We start from the raw sequence: 22,752 nt of genomic DNA on the forward strand, positions 1-22,752 counted from the left end.
TTCTGGTGGGCGTGGTGGCTCACACCTGTAATCCCAGCACTTTGGGAGGCCAAGGCAGGCAGATCACTTGAGGTCAGGAGTTGGAGACCAGCCTGGCCAACATGGTGAAATCCTGTCTCTACTAAAAATGCAAAAATTAGCCAGGTGTGGTGGCGCATGCCTGTCACCCCAGCTACTCAGGAGGCTGAGGCTCAAGATCACTTGAACTCAGGAGGAGGAGGTTGCAGTGAGCCAGGATCACGTCACTGCACTCCAGCCTGGAGGACAGAGCAAGACGCCCGTCTCAAAAAAAAAAAAAAGAGAATTCATTCCCATGACTAGTTTCACACCATTCTCCTTTGAACATACCCTCTTATCTTCCAAATCCACTCCCTCTAGTCCCGCAACTCTACAGTCCTTCAATCTCACCAGAACCTTAAATCCATTAATTTTATTACATTTTCACCACCCTAACCCCCATGTCTTGCTTTACCCAGATTAAATTTTAGTCAATCACGATAATTAATCTCACATAAACCTATAGTTCCCTTGTCTCTCTTATTCTATCTACTTGGAAAAACCATAACCCTGATTAGCTCACTCTATTTACTCCTGCCCTGCATATGTTCAGCTTAAACACGGCTAAAATAAAAGATACAATAAAAGTGAGGGGTCTCAGCCAGGCGCGGTGACTCACGCCTGTAATCCTAGCACTTTGGGAGGCCAAGGCGGGCGGATCACAAGGTCAGGAGATTGAGACCAACCTGGCTAACACGGTGAAACCCTGTCTCTACTAAAAATACAAAAAAATTAGCCAGGTATGGTGGCGGGCACCTGCAGTACCAGCTATCTGGGAGACTGAGGCATGAACCCGGGAGGCGGAGCTTGCAGTGAGCCAAGATCATGCCACTGCACTCCAGCCTGAGTGACAGAGCAAGACTCCGCCTCAAAAAAAAAAAAAAAAAGTGAGTAGTCTCACTGTAAATTCATTGCCAGGCACCTCAAACAGGTCCTCCACATCACCGAGTAAACAGTGTGTTCCTTTAGTCCACTCATGTTCCCACTCTCCTGATACACATCTCGTCTCCTCAAACCTCCCATGCCTCACCTCCATCATACACAATCAGTTAACAGGTTACAGTCTGGTCCATTTGTCACGATACCACTGCTTCTCTTTTTAAATGTGTATTGAAAAAAAGAAAAACCAAACTCTATGAGTGGAACACTTTAAAAAAGATAATTACGAAGAAAAACACCTGACAGCTAAAATGCAAACTAATTGAAATAACCAAGTAATGCAAACTACAGCCCATTTCAGAGGAAAACTGTTGCTTTAAGTGATTAGGGAAAAGACTAGAGAAACTCTAGAATATGTAATTATTACCAAAAGCAGCTAAGCACATCAATGGCACTCACAGATATAAACATCCAGTTTTTGAACAGAAGGGACTAACCAGAAAAGAGCAACACGTGAAGAAGTAGTCTAAAGACAACGAGTAGGTCAGGCTAGCTTGAGATGAGACTACAGGCAAGAAAACAGGTAAGAATTACCGAATATAGAATTACGAGCCCCTTAAAAAAGGGTACAGGGAAATGGCTAAGGTGCGATAAATCCCAGAGATCACAGAGTAAAACACCTATGCTCCTGTTAGGAGAAAAGCAAATAGGTTTAGTAAAATTAAGTAAGCTGTACTATAAAGCCATTTAAGTTTTTTTCTTTTTTTTTTTTTGAGACAGTCTCACTCTGTCTCTCAGTCTTGAGTGCAGTAGCGCAATCCTGGCTCACTGCAACCTCCACCTCCCAGGCTCAAGTGATTCTCCTGCCTCAGCCTCCCGAGTAGGTGGGATGATAAGTGTGCACCACCAAACCCAGCTAATTTTGGTATTTTTAGTAGAAACAGGTTTCACCATGTTGGCCAGCTTGGTCTCGAACTCCTGACCTCAGGTGATCTGCCACTTCCACCCGCTAAAGTGTTGGGATTATAGGCGTGAGCCACCCAGCCAGGCCCCAATGTTTAAGACTTAAACATTGAAGATATAATGAGAGAAACGAGCCCACAGAACCATGGCTACACACAGAGGAAAAAAACATGGCCTGCACTGAGTAGGATATACTTAACAAATCCCTCTTTAGGCTAAGTTATCTAACTTTAAAGGCCCATTGGCCTTTGAAGAGTTCCAGGCAACTGCAGGTTATTGTTCCTCCGCCCGACTTTTTGTTGCCTGATTAAAACTGGAATGTGTTGTTCCCCAATCCCCAAAAATCATCCTTAGCATGGGCTGACAAAGAGGCTTTATAGCTTTACAACATACAAACCCTATCCATGACTCCTGGATTACTTTCCCTAGATGCAGAATTTCCTCATTCTAGTTTCCCAGAACTACATTTCACAAAATGCTAGGAAGAATAAGCCAAGATAACTTATTTAAGACTCCAATCTCCTCATGGACAGTAATACTATCAGTACTCCAAAGAGAATATGGCAGAGGCCATCCAAATTGCACAGCAAGACCCATTACTACCCTGACAGGAAATAAGAACAAATGTGTGCCGCCAAAAAGTTAACAACCTTCTTCAGTCAGCCTTGGAAAATCTTCAGAGTATACAGATACAGATGGACATTTTTTCTAATGCTCAGAACAACAGATTATATATTTAAAGTTATCCTAAAATGAAATTAATTGCTAAAAAGACTAAGTTTCATTTTTAGCATTTTAAATAGGTATGTTTTAATAGGGCCTGTTACAATAACTGGGACACTTCTTTATTTACTGATTGTAGTTCTATTTTAAAAGAAAAATCACTCACATTTTTCACAAGGTTCTTTAAACTTCTTCCACTTAGAAGCATAGTAGTATGAAGAAGTGACACAAGAAAAAGGTGGGATGACTTAGCCATGAGAGTCTAGCAATCCATTTTTATTCATAAGGTGTGTTTTTGTGGCAAGCCACATCATGTTTTTGTTTGTTTGTTTTTTTCTTAAAAATGAAAGAAATGAACTCACCCAACCCCCTCCCAATAGGCCGGCTCCCCACGTGAGCAGTCCTTCAGTAACTGGATCATCTCAGCATGGGGCATGCTGGGCAGTCACAGCCAAATGGGAGCCGGCTTGGCTGGACTCAGGGGGATCTGAAAAAGTATAAAACCACTTATGTGCCAACGGTGCTCCCTATCCCCCACTCAGCACAGTTATTCTATCAGACGAGCGGATGGGGAAGGAGAAGAAACGACACCTGGATTACTACTAGTATAATTTTTGGCAGAGGCCCTTCCTAATTGCTAAACAGAAATAAATATTTATGACTGTCTCAGCAGCATGGAAGGTTGAAAGGAAAAGAGCATCCACAATTTTACATTTGTTCCTGTCACTTGAAACTCACCACAACCACAAATATCTGTCTGCAACTCTTGTTTCTTGATAAAAAATACGATAAAAATGAAAGAAATTACTTGTAGCAGCTCATTCAGATGCTGCATACGATTTAATAATAAGCAATATAATCTAGGCAGCAAAACCCTAAATTAGCAAACCTTGGCAATCTATATTCTGATTCTTATCTAACCGTTCTCATTCACCCAGGGCAACATGTTAGAACTTTGAGGACAACACTCAAATAGTGGGTTTTTCTCAATTTCCATATGCCTTTATTAGCAAATTTGCAAAATTTGTTACTATAAAATATATTTAAACTGTTTTCAAAATAATATAATTTACTTTTCATTTTTTTTTCTTCTAGCAAAGCATTCCTTCAACAATATAATTTACATTTTAAAGTACTTCTGTTCTAATCCCTAACTCACAAACTTTTTCCCTCCCCTCAAAACAGCGTCTCACTCTGTCACACAGGCTGGAGCGCAGTGGCATGATCACAGCTCACTGCAAACTTGACCTCCTGGGCTCAAGAGATCACCCTGCCTCCGTCTCCGAAGTAGCCTGGACTAGAGGCACACACCATCATGCCCGGTTAATTTTTTGTGTGTGTAGAAACAAGGTCTCACCATGTTACCCAGGTTGGTCTCAAACTCATGGGCTCAAGCAATCCTCCCACCTCAGCCTCCCAAAGTGCTGAAATTACAAGGAGGAGCCAATACACTCAGTCGTAAACAACAAACAAATTAGGAGCGAGACTTTATTTAAAGAAAAATCAGGCCACGTGTGGTAGCTCACGCCTGTAATCCTAGCACTTTGGGAAGCCAAGGCGGGTAGATCACAAGGTCCAGGGATTGAGACCATCCTGGCCAACATGGTGAAACCCCATCTCTACTAAAAATACAAAAATTAGCCAGGTGTGGTGGCAGGTGCCTATAGTCCCAGCTACTCAGGAAGCTGAGGCAGGAGAATCGCTTGAGGCCGGGAGGCGGAGGTTGCAGTGAGCCTAGATTACATCACTACATTCCAGCCTGGCGATAGAGCGAGACTCTGTCTCAAAAAAAAAGAGAAAGAGAAAGAAAGAAAGAGAGAGAGAGAGGGAGGGAGAGAGAAAGAAAGAGAGAGAGAGATCGATTAGCCACGCATGATAGCTCACGACTGTAATCCCAACACTTCAGGGGTCAGGGGAGTGGGGACTGCTTGAGTCCAGAGTTTGAGACCAGCCTGGGTAACATGGCAAGATCCTGTCTCTGCAACAAATTAAAAATAAAAATTAGTTGGGCTTCGTGGTGCACACGTGTGGTCTCAGCTACTTAGGAGGCTAAGGTATGGATTGCTTGAGCCCAGAGGTCAAGACTGAAGTGAGTTATGATCGCACCACTGCTCCTCCAGCCTGGACAGAGCAAGATCCTGTCTCAAAAAATAAAAAATAAAATAAAATATGTAATACTATGAGTAATGGACAAAATTATGTCACTGCCTTGTTACATGACGCACTGAGAATACATCGATTCTTATGTCCAAATATTCATAACCTGAATCTAATCATGAAGAAATAAACCAAAATCAAAGAGCATTCTACAAAATAACCGGGTTGTATTATTTTAAAATGTCAAGGTTTTGAAAGACAAAGAATAGCTGAGGGACTGTCCCAGATTAGAAGAGACCAGAGACAAGTAAATGCAACACATGTGACACATGGTAGCACAATGAATCCTATTAAAGCAAAACAAAATCGTTTTTTGGTTAAAAGGCGATTACTGAAGAATTGGGAAAATGTGAGTAAAAACTATAGATCAGATAATAGAGTTACTTCAATGTTAACTTCTTTATTTTGACAACTCTACTGTAGTTACGTTGGAAAATATCCTTGGCCGGGCGCGGTGGCTCAAGCCTGTAATCCCAACACTTTGGGAGGCCGAGACGGGCGGATCACGAGGTCAGGAGATCGAGACCATCCTGGCTAACACGGTGAAACCCCGTCTCTGCTAAAAAATACAAAAAACTAGCCGGGCGAGGTGGCGGCGCCTGTATTCCCAGCTACTTGGGAGGCTGAGGCAGGAGAATGGCGTAAACCCGGGAGGCGGAGCTCGCAGTGAGCTGAGATCCGGCCACTGCACTCCAGCCTGGGCGACAGAGTGAGACTCCGTCTCCAAAAAAAAAAAAAAACCAAAGAAAACATCCTTGATTTTTTGTTTTGCTTTGTAGACGTGGAATCTTGCCATGATGCCCAGGAAGGTCCTGAACTCCTGGACTCAAGTGATCCTCCCACCTCAGCCTCCCAGAGTGCTAGAATTACACAGGTGTGAGCTAGCAATATCAACGTTTTAAAGAAATCCATATTCCAGTATTCCGTAAAAGGGCATCCTGTCTGGAAAATGACTTGGCTCAGGAAAAAATAATTCATGTGTGTGTGTAGAGAGCAGATTAGGCCAGATGCAGTGGCTCATGCCTGTAATCCCAACACTTTGGGAGGCTGAGGCAGGAGGATCACTTGAGACCAGGAGCTCAAGACCAGCATGGGCAAGAGTGAGACTCCATCTTTATAAAAAATAAAAAACACAAAAATCAGTTCAGCATGGTGGTGAGCACCTGTAATCCTAGCTAGTCAGAAGCATGTGGTGGGAGGACTGCTTGAGCCAGAAGTTCCAGGCTACAGTGAGCCATGATCATTCCACTGCACTCTAACCTGGGAGATAGCATAAGGCCTACCTCAAAAAAAAAAAAAAAAAAAAAAAAGAATGATAAACGAATATGATAAATGATGTTAATATCTGAGGAAATCTAATTAAAGAGTACATGGAAATTCAGTAGTGTTTTGTAAACTCTCCTGTATAAAATTATTCAAAATAAAATATTAAAATATATTAAGAACAAGGCTAAACTTGTGCAGGATTCCAAATGTCTTAAAGTGTTATTTTCTTCTTATGCCTCTAATCCAAAGGTTTCCCTACTAGGATTTATCAGTCTAAAATAAGGGCTCAAACATGATGGAGAGACTAATAAAACAGGGCTTCAATGTATTACAAGAGGAAAATGAGCTGCAGATTTCATCTTAGATGACAGTTATCACCCAACTTCCTTGTAAATCATTCCTCCAAGTCATTGGGCCTACAAAAAATTATGCTGCCCCTAAAGTCCAAATGTCAGTGGCATTTTTCTCCAACAAATGGAACTTCTTCAAGAAATGAATAGCCAGTTACCTATTATATGCAACATACTACACTAAACATTACAAGATATAAAATAAGCAAGGTAGTTCTTACTCTCAAGTAATTTTTGTTCTAGAAAGAATCTGGAAAACCACAAACACACCCTCATCATCATATTAAGTACTCAAGTAAAAATTCCTGCATCTTTACATAATTTTCCTCTCTCCCACGTAAGCCCTCCCTATGGATCCCTTGCTAAAAATTTTTTTTTTGAGACGGAGTCTTGCTCTGTCACCCAGGCTGAAGTGGAGTGGCCGGATCTCAGCTCACTGCAAGCTCCGCCTCCCGGGTTTACGCCATTCTCCTGCCTCAGCCTCCCGAGTAGCGGGGACTATAGGCCCCCGCTACCACACCTGGCTAGGTTTTTTGTATTTTTTAGTAGAGACGGGGTTTCACCATGTTAGCCAGGATGGTCTCGATCTCCTGACCTCGTGATCCGCCCATCTCGGTCTCCCAAGGTGCTGTGATTACAGGCTTGAGCCACCGCGCCCAGCCAAAACTTTTTTTTTTTGGAGACAGAGTCTCGCTCTGTTACCCAGGCTGGAGTGCAGTAGCGCAATCTCGGCTCACTATAAGCTGCGCCTCGCAGGTTCAAGCAATTCTCCTGCCTCAGTCTCCCGTGTAGCTTGGGACTACAGGCGCCCATCACCAAACCCTGCTAATTTTTTGTATTTCTAGTAGAGGTCTCCATCTCCTGACCTCGTGATCCACCCACCTTGGCCTCCAGAGTGCTGGGATTACAGGGATGAGCCAGCACACACCCGGCCTGCTAAAACTATTGCTCAGAACTCCCTCTCTTTACGCCTGGTCTCTCTCTATAGTAAATGTACTCAGAGCCTGACAGAACATTAAATTCTACAAAATCCAAAGGGTATACAGAGAGAGAAAATATCCCAGGCCTTTGGATGGATGGGTCCTCTGTGATGAACTTTAATCCTCAACAGATTATTTTAAATTTCTTCTAGATAAAGAATCCAAAGCAGTGTTTTAAGTTCTACTTATCTATGTTCTTTACTATGTTTTTCCCTGGCTGAGAAGCCAAAGTACTAATTTTATAAATAGGAAAAACACAGCTTACATACAGAAAACAATCAGTGACATGTCAAGTAGTATTGGGAAATAAGAAATTATTGTTTAAGATAGGGAAAACAAATAATAAACCTGAGTATAAGCCTTTAACTCTGTAAACCAGCATTTTACATGAGTCTTAAGTTTTCTGAGTAAAATCACTGCCCTCTTATAGCATTTTAGTCTAAGCAAGCTTCCATTTCCTAGTTTCAACCTAAATTATAGCCAAATTTCCTAATATTAGTAATTTAAGCCCCCACTAGAAATTCTGGGAGAAGCTTATTTCTTCAGAAATTACCTTTCAGGTTATAAGTTCCTAGAGTTCTAGTCTCTCTCTCCTACAAAAATTGTGGATCAGCTGGGTGTGGTGGTATGTGCCTGTAGTCCCTAGCTACCAGTGAGATAGAGGGGGGAGGATCACTTGAGCCCAGAAGTTTCAGGCTGCAGTGAACTGTGACTGTCCCACTGCACTCCAGCCTGGGCAACACAGCAAGACCCTGTCTCTAAAGTAAGAAATAAGAGTGGATCGGCTTTTATGTCTTAGGAAACTCAAAAAATCTTTTACCCATAAAAAGAGTCTTTCACATTATGCACATACTCGAATCATTAAACTAAAATACATAAAAAGAGAGCTGTAAGATTAGAAAAGAGGAAAATATTTAAGGACTCAAGTAATCCAAGAATTAGTCTAAAACCCATTTAGAGATGGTTTCATAGAGTTCTCATACAGTTAAGACAGTAATCTCATGTGAAGACCAGAGAAAGTTGAATCATGGTTCCAAACTCTGTGGCAACAAAATGACAGTGAACTCAAATTTCTCTTCAATAAACAAAAATGAACATCTAAGAAAAAATTATAGTTCCATGGAAAATTTAGTCCTGAACTAGAAAAAGCCAACTGCTTTCTAAATTTTTCCTTTTAAGCAAATAATAAAAATTCAAAGAGCCTAACAGAAGACACCACTTATCTCGTTGGTCTAGAATAAGAAAATCACTAAGTGCTAACACTATGACTGGAGGTCTTTACTATGACTTGGAGAAACAAAATTATTTTTCAATATGCTTTTGTTATCATAATCAACTTAAGATAACTGAGCTAATTTAGTTGTTATGACATAAGATGTCTTTATATTTTCATAATTAAATGAAATGGGAAAAAAAGAAATCCTGGAAATGTGACCTAGTTTTAATGGATCAAGAGCCCTTTTCTGGTTCTACTCTGGCCCAGAGACCAAGATGAAAATTACCAGCCAGTATGCTATGTTAAATTTACCAATGAAAGAAGCATTAAGTACTTTCAAAACCTAAATTTTAAAAAAAACACCTTATCAGATAAAGTTTGAAATGGAAAAGAAAATCAGAAATCCTAGACCAGCGTCTTAAGTCTTGTCATCACTTTCTGTTGGTTCTGATTAGACCAGGTCTCAGATTACCCATCTGTAAAATGAAACATGTAACTTCATAAAAGTATTTTGAAAATCAAAAGAGATGATTTTTAAAATTACTCCTTCTCAGTTGGGTGTGGTGGCTCACATCTGTAATACCAGTACTTTGGGAGGCCGAAGCAGCCAGATCACTTGAGGTCAGGAGCTCAAGACCAGCATGGCCAACATGGCGAAACCCCATCTCTACTAAAAGTACAAAAATTAGCTGGGTGTGGTGGCGTATGCCTGTAATCCCAGCTACTCAGGAGGCTGAGAAGGAGGAAGTTGCAGTGAACAGAGATCGCACCACTGCACTCCAGCCTGGGTGACACAGCGAGACTCCATCTAAAAAAAAAAAAATTAGCCGGGCGCGGTGGCTCAAGCCTGTAATCCCAGCACTTTGGGAGGTCGAGGCGGGCGGATCACGAGGTCAGGAGATCGAGACCATCCTGGCTAACACGGTGAAACCCCGTCTCTACTAAAAACTACAAAAAACTAGCCGGGCGACGTGGCGGCGCCTGTAGTCCCAGCTACCCGGGAGGCTGAGGCAGGAGAATGGCGTCAACCCGGGAGGCGGAGCTTGCAGTGAGCTGAGATCTGGCCACAGCACTCCAGCCTGGGTGACAGAGCGAGACTGTCTCAAAAAAAAAAAAAAAAAAAAAAAAATACTCTTCAAGAGGAAAATACTAGGTTTTCCACTAACCTATCACACACAGTGCTTCTCATTCCAGGTTCTTTTTAAGGTTGCCACTGTATGTGATCATCTTGTCTGACATGTAAAATCAGTTTTCATTCTTAGTAACTAGTTAACAAAATACTTTTTGTATTTATATTATACCTCATTCCAAAAAGGGTCTGAGGCACAAAAGCACGTGTATATAGAGTTTTTAAATTATGCTAGCCTAATAAAAAATAAATTGAACTGGGGAAGATACTCAATGTGGCCTCTCCCCTACCAACCTCACATCACAACCTATATGAAACAGATACACCTGAAAAATTTTTAATTCATTATCTGATGTTAGAGTTCAAAACCTGCTATAAATATAAATATACTGGAGCCATCAAAGAAATAATGATGCTTTATCCTGCTGTCCAAAAATTAACAGTGACCTTACCTTGTATGGATCAAGTAAAAAGTCACTGAACTTGCTGGGCAGAGAATATTTCTTCACCAATTCATCTTCTACGACCCAAGGTGCATTTTCACCAGTACCAGCTCGTAATGCATTATGCCGTATAAAGTATCGAACTATCTCCTTATTTGGTGGGCGCTCTGTACGAATCAAGCTGTCTGCTGGCACATTACTGATGATCTAGGTTAAAAACAAATAAATAACTCACCACTGGGGTAAAAAGTAATTACCCAAACGAGAACAAGCAATATATGTTCTCTCCAGAAAAATCAAAATTCCATCTACATCAATAGAGCTACAAATTAGAAAAAAAAAAAAAACAAAAAATTGGCCAGAGATGGTATCTTACACTTGTAATCTCATCAATTCAGGAGGCCAAGGTGTAAAGACCATTTGAGGCCAGGAGTTACAGATCAGCCTGGGAAATATAAAAAGACCCTCTGTGTACAAATATCAAAATATGCCAATAGTCCTAGCTATTTGGGAGGCTGAAGCAGAATTACTTGAACCCAAGAGATCGAGGCTATAGTGAGCTATGATCACACCAATGCACTCCAGCCTGGGCAACACAGTGAGACCCTATCTCTTAAAAAAAAAGAGAAAATGGAGAATAACTTTCAGAGACAGAACATCAATTTAAAAATATCCTTAGGCAATCTGTCAATATGTATCAAAGTTTTCTAAAAATATGTATACCCTTTCAGCAATTCCTCTCGTTAAGAATTTATCTTAGGAAGTAAATGGACAAAGTCATCATTAAATGCTTTTAATAGCAAAAACGTGAGGAAGGGGTTGAGGGTTATTACCTAAAGGTACATCAATAAGGGATTTGTTAAATGAAAATATGTACATATAATGGACACTCCAGTCCTAAGAAAAAAGTTTCTCAACCCAGAAAAATTCATCAGAATCATCTAGGGTGCTATTAAAATGCAATGCTTGGGCCTCACCATGTACTTAATGAATCTTATGACTCTCTGGCAGTAAAGGTTAGGAATCAACATGTGTAATCAGCTCCCCTGGTGACTATCACACACATTAAAATCTGAGAACACTGCTTTGGAAGAAAGTTTAATGACATTACAGATGCTTAGCACACAATAAATGAACAAATTAAGTTATAAAATAATATAGACAGAATAGTTCTACTTTTAAAAGTCACTTAATGGCAGGAAACAGAAGGAAGGAAAACAATTTTTTTTTTTTAAAAAGTCACTTAGGAGCTAACTACCATTTACTAAATCTATATTCACCAATTATCTCTGAGCATGACATCAGATATCATCTCTTTCTTATTTGCATTTTCTTTCTTCCTAAAACCAACTTACTCTTTGTGAACAAAATAACATCCATATCAATAGGGCTCATCAATAAGAATAAAAGTGATACTTAGGGAAGTGGTTAAAACTAAGCATGTTTTAATCAGCTACCTTGCTGAATGAGAAGAAAGTCTGTGAAAAATTATATTTAACAATATCCAATATTCAAATATAAAAAAAATCCTGGCTGGGCACAGTGGTTCATGCCTGTAATCCCAGCACTCTCGGAGGCCGAGGCAGGTAGATCACAAAGTCAAAACCAGCCTGGCCAACATGGTGAAAATCCGTTTCTACTAAAAATACAAAAATTAGGCAGGGATGGTGGCGTGCACCTGTAATCCCAGATACCCGTGAGGCTGAGGCAGGAGAATCGCTTGAACCCGAGAGGCAGACACTGTAGTGAGCCGAGACCGCGCCATTGTACGCCAGCCTGAGCGACAGAACAAGACTCCATCTCAAAAGAGACAAAAAAAAAAAAACAAAAAAACCACATAGGCCAGGAATAGTGGTTCACGTTTGTAATCCCAGCACTTTGGGAGGCCAAGGGGTGCAGACCACCTGAGGTCGGGAGTTCGAGATCAGCCTGGCCAACATGGTAAAACCCTGTCTCTACAAAAAATACAAAATGAGTCAGGTGTGGTGATGCATGCCTGTAATCCTAGCTACTTGGGAGGCTGAGACTGGAGAATCACTTGAACCCAGGAGGCAGAGGATGCAGTATGCCAAGATCGTGCCACTGCACTCCAGCCTGGGCAATGAGAACAAAACTCTGACTCAAAAAAAAGAAAAAAAAAAAATTCCTAACAACCCAGCCAAGGCTTCTGATCACAAACCATAAAACCAAGAGTCAGAATAGAATTGGACTTGTCAACATTCTGAGGCAGGAACAAAACGATGTAAATAAAGCAGCAAAAGATTTGGGTTATAATCCTTCCCAATCTCATTTATTGAATCAAGAACTCTGACAGTTACTAAACTTCTCAGGTCTTAGCTGTTTCTTCTGTAAAATGGTTACATCTGATGACAAATGTGCACTGCCTTCCACACCCAGTCTGCTAATCCACCTCTTTCTATTTATAAGATTCTACATATACAGGTGGCGTAGGAGTACCTGAAAAGTAACACGGCGCCCAGCCCAAAACCCATTATTTTATATGCCACTATGAAAAAAACTCTTACCAATTGATTTTAACTTACATCCTGACTCTGGACAAGTTAAAAAAAATAAAATAAAAACTGAACATCTTAGAATAAATATAGTACTAAGTTAATTTGAGAGTATTTACTATTGTAGGTTATTAGCTTGTAGTTTTATAAGGTTCCTTGTAAAAGCACTGAGCAGAGTTGACTCAACGTCTGAGTTTAATTAACAAATGACTGCTCCACTTTTAACTGGGAAGAATGATTTCCTTGGAAAGTCTGTAACTGCTGGGAATAGATTCTTAATTTTCAAACTGAGTTTCAAGCACAAATGATACCCTAGTAATTCCTATATAAAAAAGAGGAAAAGCATGCTATCTTCTAGGAAAGAAAATATAATTTACATTAACCTGGAGTCATTAACTACTATAACTAGAAAACCACTCAGAATCTGCTGTACAAAGATATTTATTTCCATTTTTCTTTAGCACATATTCTCCAACAAAAGCAACCCTATGATATTTTCTTAAAGAACATCTATCACATGTAAAAAGTTTAATGTAAAGTGTCAACTAACCTTATCTTCATTTTGTAGTTTCACATCATATTTGTGAGGCAGAAATTTTGGAGGAGCCCATTTCCTCTCTCCTTTTTTTAATGAAGTAGGAAGTTTTCGTGGCGATCTACGTGCTCTGTCATCTAGTCAAATCATAGAAAATTGTGAAAAACATAATTATTTTAATCCTTTTCATTCACTCATTGGCAAGTCTTAACTGAACGTCTGCTCTTCACTATGCACTGGGTGACGTAGCACAAAAATGAATCATAATGTCTTAACTTCAAGGAGTTAAAGTCTATGAGGAAAGTCACCAAGTAAAAAACTACAATGTGGTAAACAGCATAATAGAAGTTGGTAAAGAAAAACACTATGAGAGGCTGGACACAGTGGCTCATGTCTGTAATCCCAGCACTTTGGGAGGCTGAGGTGGGTGGATCACCTGAGGTCGGGAGTTCGAGACCAGCCTGATCAACATAGAGAAACCCCTATCTCTACTAAAAATACAAAATTAGCCGGGCTTGGGGGCACATCCCTATAATCCCAGCTACTGAGGAGGCTGAGGCAGGAGAATCACTTCAACCTGGGAGGCAGAAGTTGCAGTGAGCCGAGATCACGCCACTGCACTCCAGCCTGGGCAACAAGAGCGGAAACTCCATCTCAAAAAAAACAAAAAAGAAAAACACTATGAGAATACAGAGAAGAAATACTAACTTATTCTGGAAGGTAAGTAGAAAGATGAGTAAGAATATGACTTGGGACAGCTGTGGTAGTTCACACCTGTAATCCCAGCACTTTGGGAGGCCAAGGTAGGCGGATCCTCTGAGTGCCGGAGTTCGAGACCAGCCTGGGCAACATGGTGAAACCGTCTCTACAAAAAATACAAAAAATTAGCCAGGTGTGGTGGCACACGCCTGTAATCACAGCTACTTGGGCGGCTGGGGTAGGACGGCTTGAGCCTGGGAGGTCAGGGTTGCAGTGAGCCCTGATCTTGCGACTGTACTTCAGGCTAGGAGACGGAGTGAGACCCTGTCTAAAAAAAAGAATACTACCAATAAAGCATATGACCTCTTCAGAGACTGTAAGCAATGAGATGTGGTTAAATATGATGTATACTAGAGTCAAAAAAATTTAAAAAGCCAGGGCCATAATTAAAAAGGGCCTTGTATACCATTTAAAGAGATTAGAATTTGTCTTCCTAGCACTAAAGAACCAATGACAGTCTGTGGCTATAACTAACTACAGTGCATTTTGGAAAGATCAACATAAAATGGGGCCCGTCACAGTGGCTTGTGCCTGTAATCCCAGCACTTAACAGGCTGAGACAGGAGGATCATTTGAGGTCAACAGTTCAAGACCAGCCTGGCCAGCACGGTGAAACCCCGTCTCTACAAAAAATAGAAAAAAAATTAGCTGAGCATGGTGGAACACGCCTGTAATCCCAGCTACTCGGGAGGCTGAGGCAGGAGAATTGCTTGAACCCAGGAGGTGGAAGTTGCAGTGCTCCGAGATGACGCCACTGTACTCTCCAGCCTGCCTGGGCAACAGAGCAAGACTCTGTCTCAAAAAAAAAAAGAAGACGAATATAAAATGGAAAGTTGAAACTGAAGATAAGGAAATTAGAAAATACAATGCTAAACGTCTGAATTAGGCTGGGCACAGAGGCTCACACAGGTAATCCCAGAACTCTGGGAAGCTGAGGTGGGAAGACTGCTTCAGCCCAGGAGTTTAAATCAAGCCTTAGTCACATAGTGAGATCCTGTCTCTAAACAAACAAAAAAATTAGCCAGGTGTGGTGATACACACATGTGGTCTCAGCTACTCAGGAGGCTAAGACAGGAGGATCACTTGAGCCTGGGAGTTGAGGCTGCAATGAGCTATGACCACACCACTGCACCCTAGCCTGGGTGACAGAGCAACACCCTATCTCAAAAGTAAACATCTGAATTTATATAACTGTAATACAAAAGGAGAGTTAAGATGCATCTAGTTCGTGACCAACTAGACGTGAGAATGTTAAAGGTATCTTAAGTTTTTTGCCTTAAAGACTAGGTGGATGGATGGTGAGCCAAGTGAAAGAATGAGGAGAGAACAGTTCTTGTTTAACTGCCTTGGGATGCAAGAAGAGTGAGGTCAATTCAGCTTTACACATGTTGAATCTAAATTGCATAAAGGAGGGGTCAGGCGTGGTGGTTCATGCCTGTAATTCCAGCACTTTGGGAGGCCAAGGTGGGCGGATCACCTGAGGTCCAGAGTTGGAGACCAGCCTGGCCAACATGGTGAAACCTCATCTCTATTAAAAATACAAAATTGGCCGGGCGCGGTGGCTCAAGCCTGTAATTCCAGCACTTTGGGAGGCCAAGGTGGGCGGATCACCTGAGGTCCAGAGTTGGAGACCAGCCTGGCCAACATGGTGAAACCTCATCTCTATTAAAAATACAAAATTGGCCGGGCGCGGTGGCTCAAGCCTGTAATTCCAGCACTTTGGGAGGCCAAGGTGGGCGGATCACCTGAGGTCCAGAGTTGGAGACCAGCCTGGCCAACATGGTGAAACCTCATCTCTATTAAAAATACAAAATTGGCCGGGCGCGGTGGCTCAAGCCTATAATCCCAGCACTTTGGGAGGCTGAGACGGGCGGATCACGAGGTCAGGAGATTAAGACCATCCTAACACAGTGAAACCCCATCTCTACTAAAAATACAAAATTGGCCGGGCGCGGTGGCTCAAGCCTATAATCCCAGCACTTTGGGAGGCCAAGGTGGGCGGATCACCTGAGGTCCAGAGTTGGAGACCAGCCTGGCCAACATGGTGAAACCCCGTCTCTACTAAAAATACAAAAACTAGCCGGGCGAGGTGGCGGGCGCCTGTAGTCCCAGCTACTCCGGAGGCTGAGGCAGGAGAATGGCGTGAACCCGGGAGGCGGAGCTTGCAGTGAGCTGAGATCTGGCCACTGCACTCCAGCCCGGGCGACAGAGCGAGACTCCGCCTCAAAAAAAAAAAAAAAAAAAAAAAAAAAAAAAGTAAATAAATAAATTGCATATAGGACAGGCAAGTAAAGATCAAGTCAACAGTTAAAAGTCTGACCCAAGCTTGGATTTCACCAGGCTACAAACAGTTAAGAATTCAAACTGTGTGGCCGGGCGTGGTGGCTCACACCTGTAATCACAGCACTTCAGGAGGCCAAGGTGGGCAGATCACGAGGTCAGGAGATTGAGACCATCCTAACACAGTGAAACCCCATCTCTACTAAAAATACAGACAGAAATTAGCCAGGCGTGGTGGCGGGTGCCTATAGTCCCAGCTATTCAGGAGGCTGAGGCAGGAGAATGGCATGAACCCGGGAGGCGGAGCTTGCAGTGAGTTGAAATCGCGCCACTGCACTCCAGCCTGGGCGACAGAGCGAGACTCAGTCTCAAAAAAAAAAAAAAAAAGAATTCAAACTGTGGCATGAATAGCATATAACAGTACACTATGCAAACTGAAAAAGAGAAAGCAAAGAATAGAATCATATGGAAAAAGTCAAAGGAATGGCAGGGAAGAAAGGAAGTAAAGAAACGGAATAGCTGGAGCACTAAGAGACAGCGGTATCAAGCTAAGAGATATGAGTGACCAACAGTATTAAATGTAATAGATGCAACACTATTCACAATAGCAAAGAAATGGAGTCAACCTAAAAGCCAATGATGGACACAAGAAAGAAAACGTGGTACACGTACACCATGGAATACTATGCAGCCATAAAAAAGAATGAGATCATGTCCTTTGCAGGGACATGAATGAACCTGGAGGCTATTATCCTTGCAAACTAACAGGAACAGAAAACCAAATACTGCATGTTCTCACTTGTACGTGGGAGCTAAATGATAAGAATACATGGACACAGAGGGGAACAACACACACTGGGGCTTTTTGAAGAAAAACAACTAATGGGTACTAGGCTTAATACTTGGGTGATGAAATAATGTATACAACAAACCCCTATGACACAAGTTTACCTATGCAACAACCCTGCACTTCTACCCTTGAACTTAAATGTTAAAAAAAAATAAATATTAATAAATATAACAGAAAAGTCCAACACAAGCCAAGAAGAAATATCTGCATTTGACAATTAAGAGGACACTTGTAAACTTAATAGGAACTATTTCAGGAATATAGAGGCAGAAGTAAGACCACAATAAAACTGATGTTCAGAAAGCAGAGAGAACATTCCTAACCAAAACACTTCTCAACCTCAAGGAATTGCAAGTAATGCCCTTATTACAAAACTTCAATATCAAAAAGAAGAGGGAAACTGGAAAACACAGAAGTTAGCATTCACAATACAGAGGAGAAAACAAAACTGAAGTATCAACAACTTGGGGTGGACCAACTACAATGACACTCTCAGAAGTTTGCTTCAAACTACATTAAGAAAGTACCTCGAAAACCATCTGCACAGATCCAAAACATCTAGAGACACAAACAGAATGGAAGACAGACAACATCACATTCTTTTTTTTTTGAGACGGAGTCTCACGCCCAGGCTGGAGTGCAGTGGCTCACTGCAAGCTCCGCCTCTTGGGTTTACGCCATTCTCCTGCCTCAGCCTCCCGAGTAGCTGGGACTACAGGCGCCCGCCAAATCGCCCGGCTAGTTTTTTGTATTTTTTAGTAGAGACGGGGTTTCACCGTGTTAGCTAGGATGGTCTCGATCTCCTGACCTCATGATCCGCCCGTCTTGGCCTCCCAAAGTGCTGGGATTACAGGCTTGAGCCACCACGCCCGGCCAACGTCACATTCTAATGCAAAGTTTGTACCAGTTAAACAGTGAGCGAATATTATTTGATTCTCTAACATTCATGGGGAGGGAGACCAATACACACCAAACACTTGGTACACCTACATTTTTGGAGGCAACAATAACCGAGTCCAGTCAAATTCTTTATTAATGAAGGCCTCAGGGGCTGAACGGTCTTCCCAGTGAGCCAAATCTCAATTCTTCAACTTTAAAAACATTATTGTTAGAATCTCCAGGTCCCTAGGATATCACAGTTTCAGGATTTTACCTGCTCCCATGTGAGGGACTTAAATTACAGATTATGGAGACAAGAAAGTGCAACTGACCCTTGAACAGCACAGGGATTAGGGCTCTGACCTCTCCTCCTCTTGCAGTCAAAAATCTGTGTATACAGACAGGCACAGTGGGTCATGCCTGTAATAGCATGAGGCCAAGGCCGCAAGGAGGTCCAGGCTGCAGTAAGCTGTGATCACAACACTCCACTCCAGCCTGGGGGCAACACAGTAAGACCCTGTCTCAAAAAAAAGAGGTCAAGGCAGGAGGATTGCTTGAGCTCAGGAGTTCAAGAACAGCCTGAGCAATATAGTGAGAACTGATCTCAACAAAACAAACAACAACAACAACAACAACAAAAACCCTACAGGCCGGGCGCAGTGGCTCACGCCTGTAATCCCAGCATTTTGGGAGGCCGAGACGGGCGGATCACAAGGTCAGGAGATCGAGACCATCCTGGCTAACACGGTGAAACCCCGTCTCTACTAAAAAAAACCACAAAAAACTAGCTGGGCGAGGTGACGGCCACCTGTAGTCCCAGCTACCCAAGAGGCTGAGGCAGGAGAATGGCGTGAACCCGGGAGGCGGAGCTTGCAGTGAGCTGAGATCCAGCCACAGCACTCCAGCCTGGGTGACAGAGCGAGACTCCGTCTCAAACAAAAAAAAAAACCCTACAAAAATTAGCTGGGTGTGGTGGTGCATACCTACAGTCCCAGCTACTTGGGAAGATGAGGCGGGAGGACCGCTTGAGCCAGGAATGTCAAGGCTGCAGTGAGCCATGATCATGCCACTGCACTCCAGCCTGGGTGACAGAGCAAGACCTTATCTATGAAAAGCCAAAAAAGGAGAGTAGGACAATTAGCAATTTACTAGAGAGATGAACTAGCATCACATAAGATGACTGAGGTCACTGCAACTGCAACAGGTCACTAGGAAATGATTACAGTAGTATAGTATGTACTACAGTTCATTTTATTTCGTTATTATTTAATACTGAATATTCACATTTCTCTTGACTGAGAATAGTGCCATGTATGGTCTGTTTGTGTAAGTTCTGATAAATTTTAACTTTCTATAATAGATTTCTGCATATATTTTATGGTAGTAAATGACAAAACAGACTAGTATCTACATGTATTTTATGCATTTATGACATACCTAACTTTTTGTTCTTTTTTTCAGTATTTCTAGGGGACTCAGTTCATCTCTGAGTTTCTTCAAACTGTCACAAGCCTCCAAAAAATTTTCCAATACATTCACTGAAAAAATATTGAGAGATGGACGAGTGCCATTAAAAAGAAAAAGAAAAATTCCATTTATACGTGGACCTGTGCAGTTCAAACTCATGTTGTTCAAGTGTGAGCTGTACCTAAAACCATCACATTGGCTTATAATGTAAAGAGCAATAAGTATTAGAATTTGCTCTTCCTACCTTGATTACCCCCCAACACATAAGTACCCATTTCCACTTCAAGACAAAAGGAAAGCAAACTTTCTTTGCCATCTTGGGTAGCTAGCAATGTGCACACAACTTTTTTTTTTTTTTTTTTGAGATGGGAGTTTTGCCCTTGTGGCCCTGCTCTTATGGTCCAGGCTGGAGTGCAACGCTGCGATCTCAGTTCCCTGCAAACTCCGCCTCCTCGGTTCAAGAGATTCTCCTGCCTCAGCTTCCTGAGTAGCTGGGATTACAGGCGTGCGCCACCACACTCCGCCGATTTTTGTATTTTTAGTAGAGACGGGGTTTCACCATGTTGACCAGGCTGGTGTCGAACTCCTGACCTTAGATGATTTGCCCTCCTCAGCCTCCCAGTGCTGGGATTACAGGCATGAGCCACAGCACTCGGCCCTGCACACAGATTTCTAAGCAACTAGAGGAAACGACTTCCAAATGGTCTTAATTGTTTAGGGAGATTCAAGTCTTGATTCATGTTGTGGACATTTTAGTTGTTCTATGAATCATAAATGAACAAAACCATGTCTACATAAAAAAAATCACACATTTAGTTGCTAGAGAACCCTAAAAGATACGTTCATAATAAAATAAACAGGATCTCATAAAGCACTAAGGAAAGCTAGCATCAAACATACTAATACTTTCTCTCCTTCCTTCATCCTCTTTCACAGCTGTCTCCTTCTGATGGTCCTGAGCAATCTGACTGGAATTCTCTTTGTCACTTGATGGAGAATCACAAGCACCATCCGATTTCTTCTCAGTGGCCTCTTCATCCACTTTCTCCAAAGGATGAATCTTCACAATCTTCACCTTGAGCATTTTCTCCTTCCCAACCTATAAAGGATACAGTAGAGAAAATCAGAGATAATCAATAAGAATCAGAAACCTGAAGATACTTAGAATATATCATCCAATATACACGCTCCTCAACTAACAAGAAGTGATTGAAACAGTAAAGTACCCAAGTACAATGAACTGTTTCCAACTTCACTTCTCAGACTTCTAGGTTGAAATACAACACTCTAAAACAATGAAACGATCACAATCTAGGTTCACGATTCATGTACCATGCCAATAGACAAGGCCAAAGGGCAATCACGGTACCAGGCCTAAAATATGTGAATACAGTTCAATAATTCACATTTTATGTATTTATTTATTTTTTATTTATAAATTTTTGAGACACAGTCTCTCTCTGTCGCCCAGGGTGGAGTGCAGTGGTGCCATCTCAGCTCACTGCAACCTCTGCTTCCTGGGTTCAAGCCATTCTCCTGCCTCAGTCTCCCGAGTAGGTGGGGCTACAGGCACGCACCACCATGCCAGGCTAGTTTTTTTATTTTTAGTAGAGACACGATTTCGCCATGTTGGCCAGGCTGATCTCGAACTCCTGACCTCAAGTAATCTGCCCGTCTCAGCCTTCCAAAAGACTGGGATTACAGGCGTGAGACACCGTGCCTGGCCTACATTAAAAAAAAGAAAAGAAAAGAAAACAACTATATATGGATATCCAATTATTCCAGAACCATTTGTTGAAGTAACACCTTTCTCCACTTAATTACCTTTCCACCTCTGTCAAAAATCAATTGTGTAGGGCCAGGATTACAGGCATGAGCCACCATGCCCGGCCAGGCCCAGGAATTTGAGGCTAGCCTGGGCAACACAGGGAGACCCCATCTTTACAAAATAAAATAAAATTAGCCAAGCATGATGGCGTGTGCCCATAGTCTTAACTACTGAGGAGACTGAGGCAGGAAGATAGCTTGAGCCCAGTTTTTTTGGGCTGCAGTAAGCTATGACAGTGCCACTACACTCCTGCCTGGGTGACAGGATGAGACCCTATCTTGGGGGATTCGGGGTGCGAACCTTTCTCCTCTTGACAAAATGACTCCTTTTTTCATTAAAAAATGACTTGCTAGTTCTTTTTTTTTTTTTTTTTTGAGACGGAGTCTCGCTCTGTCACCCAGGCTGGAGTGCTGTGGCTGGATCTCAGCTCACTGCAAGCTCCGCCTCCCGGGTTCACACCATTCTCCTGCCTCAGCCTCCCGAGTAGCTGGGACTACAGGCGCCGCCACCTCGCCCGGCTAGTTTTCAGTAGAGACGGGGTTTCGCCGTGTTAGCCAGGATGGTCTCGGCCTCCCAAAGTGCTGGGATTACAGGCTTGAGCCACCGCGCCCGACTTGCTAGTTCTTTATCCCTGGTTACATTCTTTAATCTGAAATCTATCCTCTGATACTTACATAGCCCCTTCAGATTTCTTTTGACTTATGTTAACACGGTATTTATTTTTCCATTCTTTCACTTTTATTCTATGTGTATCTCTCTTATACACACAAAGCAATACCATTTGGTGTTGCTTTTTCTACCCAAAATGAGAATTTCTACTGTTTTGTTATTGTTTTAAAGAAACGAGATTTTTGTTATGTTGTCGACACTGTCCTTGAACTTCTGGGCTCAAGCAATTCTCTCGTCTCAGCCTCCTAAGTAACTGGGACTACAGGCACATACCACACTGGTCAATATCTACCTTTTAACTGAAATGTTTAGACTACTTATGTTTAATATAATTATAGATATATTTAAGGTTTATTTGCTTTTCTATTCAGCCTCAACAAAACTAAAAAGTGCTCTTCGAAAAATACTGTTAAGTAAACAAAAACACTGGCCAGGCATGGTAGCTCACGGCTGTAGTCCCAGCACTTTGGGAGGCCAAGGTGGGTGGACTGCCTGAGCCCAGGAGTTCAAGACTAGCCTGGGTAACATGGTGAAACCTCGTCTCTACAAAAGATACAAAAAATTTTTCCAGGCGAGGTGGTGCATGGCCAGTGATCCCCCCTACTAGGGAGGCTGAGGTAAGAGGGTCACTTGAGCCTAGGACGTCGAAGATGAAGTCAGTTATGACTGTGCACCACACTCAAGCTTGAGCAACAAACACAGTGAGACCTTATCTCACAAAATAAAAATAAAAACAAAAAATACAAAGTTTTTCCAATGCTCATTAAGAGTTCAAACCAAGCCGGGCACGGTGGCTCAAGCCTGTAATC

General features: G+C 42.1%; 1 protein-coding gene across 1 annotated transcript in view; it reads right to left on the reverse strand.

Annotated features, from left to right (window-relative positions):
• The window catches only part of BAZ1B (bromodomain adjacent to zinc finger domain, 1B), an 81,198-nt gene that overhangs the window by 45,008 nt on the left and 13,438 nt on the right, over positions 1-22,752 (reverse strand). The window contains exons 2-4 of the mRNA XM_011930398.1: positions 20,347-20,545; positions 13,227-13,348; positions 10,173-10,370 (exon numbers count right to left, since the gene is read on the reverse strand). Of these exons, the coding sequence (XP_011785788.1) occupies positions 10,173-10,370; positions 13,227-13,348; positions 20,347-20,545 (519 nt within the window). The remainder of the gene's footprint in view (positions 1-10,172; positions 10,371-13,226; positions 13,349-20,346; positions 20,546-22,752) is intronic.

The sequence above is a fragment of the Colobus angolensis genome, unplaced genomic scaffold (genome assembly GCF_000951035.1).
Source record: "Colobus angolensis palliatus isolate OR3802 unplaced genomic scaffold, Cang.pa_1.0 Scaffold120, whole genome shotgun sequence".
Lineage (NCBI taxonomy): Eukaryota > Metazoa > Chordata > Mammalia > Primates > Cercopithecidae > Colobus > Colobus angolensis.